Genomic DNA, 2,673 nt, shown 5'->3' on the forward strand with positions numbered 1-2,673 from the left:
AGGCGGCCATTGGGTGGCTACAGAGAGATTGCTATGGTCAAGCTCTGAAAAAATAACATTGTCTCCTTTATTATCTCCAGATTTGTTTTTAATATATCTTTATCCTTTTTTTCCCCCTCTGCTCTTCCTGCCCTTGGGATCATCAAGGGTTCTGACATTCCATATTTCCTGCTGTTAACCACTAGGGTCACTTTTAGACACTTGAGGGAAGCCCAGAGCTGTGTCAAGGAAGGTGTCCCCGCTCTGGTATGCTTTATGTGTGTGTGGTATTTCTCCACAGTGCCTGTAGCTACAAAGAGCTTGTTTCAAAGCGCTGTTTCTGCTGGATTAGAATATATCAATACTTTATTATGCATAGTCCAGGGCACAGGTGGAAATCAGGATTCTGGACAGCTCCAATGGGCAACCGGGTCCTGTTTTTTCCAACAGCCCTTATGGCCGTGTTGGTTGTAGGACTGAAGAAACAAGTTCCCGCCTGAACCTTCATTGGCAATCTAATCCCTTTCCTAGGAACCCCGGGGTATAGAAACATCAGAACCTCTACAAAAGGGGACTGCCACTACACTAGGGGCAGAAAGTGACGTCAGGCACCCTTCAGGGATGCAATGGCAAGCTCGTTGTGGGTGTTCTGCTCTGTTTTCCGCTCTTCCGATCAATCGTTAATGTCTACAGTGAAGGCTCTATTCAGGGTATCCTTTATTGAGTAGCAGGTACACCGGTTCCACCTTCTCCCCACAAGGAAATAAATACAGGGGTTGATTGCACTGTTTACTATCATCCAAAATTCAGTAACAGTGACCATTTTGTGCAGTGTGTTTTTGTCTGCCGTCAGGTTGCAGTATAATAAAAACCGTACAGTGTTTAATGGCAGAACGGATAACGTGAACACAACAGCCGCTACAATGATGATAATGTAGAGTTTCGGCGGGTACCGCTGCCGGAAGGTCCTCTTTATTTTGATGAGCAGGATGAGACTGGAAATGACCATGAGCGGCAGGCAGATCCCAATGGCTAAAACAAAATTAAGCACCCCGATGGGCAAACACTTTCCCGTGTTTTCAGTTCCGCACACAAAATGCTGAAGGAGGCTTTCCAGACTTCCGATGGCCCACGCAAAGCAGCACATGATGGTGGACAAATGCCGGGGGCGACGAACAGTATTCCAAATGGGGAACAGGGCCGAAACACACCTTTCCGTACTGATGGCTGTGAGGAGAAACATTCCAGTGTAGATCATGGCGTAGTACAATATAGTCAAGGATAAAACAAAAGACTGTTTCCCATTAAATTCTGGATTTGGACCATTGAACGTATTGATGTTGACCATCAAAATTATAACAGCGACCGTTTCTAAGAGGGCGTCAGCCGCTGACAGATTGTTAATATAAATGGTATATTTGTTCCTCTGGATCTTGAAGCAAAGGTACCAAAACACGATAAGGTTTCCCACCAAACCAACAACAGAAGCGAACAAAAAAAATGCAAATACGATTGTCCTCTGACCTGAGTCAAGATCATTAGAACCTTGTTTCCAGGTAAGATTTTGGCTGCTGGCGTCTAACCTCGTGATATCCATGTTTGTTCCTCGTTATCGGTGACCTCATCAAAGCGTCGCGTTATCTTTTTCTTCCACCTGCGACAAATGCAACACATGATTACCATAAGGCAGAATTATTTCCTTCCATTACTAATATACACTGAGTGGCCGGATTATTATATACACCGAGTGGCCGGATTATTATATACACCGAGTGGCCGGATTATTATATACACTGAGTGGCCGGATTATTATATACACTGAGTGGCCGGATTATTATATACTCTGAGTGGCCGGATTATTATATACTCTGAGTGGCCGGATTATTATATACACCGAGTGGCCAGATTATTATATACACTGAGTGGCCGGATTTCCGAGTGGCCGGATTATTATATACACCGAGTGGCCGGATTATTATATACACCGAGTGGCCGGATTATTATATACACTGAGTGGCCGGATTATTATATACACCGAGTGGCCAGATTATTATATACACTGAGTGGCCGGATTATTATATACACCGAGTGGCCGGATTATTATGACCACCTGATGTTTATAGCAAATGAGCTATAATTTGGCGCTGAAGTTGCTGGAGGCCCAGACCATTATAAATAGGGAAGCGGGTTGGTTACCACGACAGTAGAAGTGATTGGGAAGATTCGGGGAAACAACGCGATGTAACAGCCTCTGAACGCGGGATGATTGTTGGCGCTCGGAGCCATGGAGCGAGTATCAGCAAAACAGCAGAATTCGTTACATGTTCAGGAGCGGCTCATTGTTAAAGTGTTTAAAGACCGGACTGTCAGCCGAAAATCTGGGTCTGAACGTGCGAATTGTGGCCGTCAGCGACTAGTCAATGTTAGGGCAGAACGGGGGAGGGGCGAGACTCATACAAGACAACAGAAGGGCCACAGTGCCGTGTCAGATTCCTCGCATCGCCTTTCATCATCTTGTGGAGTCACCAGGCAACCCAACGAAGTACTGATGGGGGAGGGGGGGTCATATTATTATGGCCACTCACTGAAGATATAAGTTTAAAATTGCAAAACACATTGCCATTTGCATTTTGTTTTTGTTTTGTTGAACCCCCCCCCCCCCCCCCCCCCCGGCCTCCCGCCAGGCCGCGGGGA

The 2,673-nt window shown here is 45.9% G+C and overlaps 1 protein-coding gene across 1 annotated transcript; it reads right to left on the minus strand.

Moving 5' to 3' along the window:
- Positions 1-652: 652 nt before the first annotated feature.
- Positions 653-1,576, minus strand: LOC108793421 (mas-related G-protein coupled receptor member H-like). The gene has a single exon (XM_018564369.1). The coding sequence runs from the start codon at positions 1,574-1,576 to the stop codon at positions 653-655; it is 924 nt and encodes a 307-aa protein (XP_018419871.1).
- Positions 1,577-2,673: the final 1,097 nt, after the last annotated feature.

The sequence above is a fragment of the Nanorana parkeri genome, unplaced genomic scaffold, assembly GCF_000935625.1.
Source record: "Nanorana parkeri isolate BGI_ZX_2015 unplaced genomic scaffold, ASM93562v1 scaffold748, whole genome shotgun sequence".
NCBI classification, from domain to species: Eukaryota; Metazoa; Chordata; class Amphibia; order Anura; family Dicroglossidae; genus Nanorana; species Nanorana parkeri.

Coding starts and splice junctions, on each gene's coding strand:
- LOC108793421 (XM_018564369.1), bottom strand. CDS start 1,576: ATGGATATCACGAGGTTAGACGCCAGCAGCCAAAATCTTACCTGGAAA.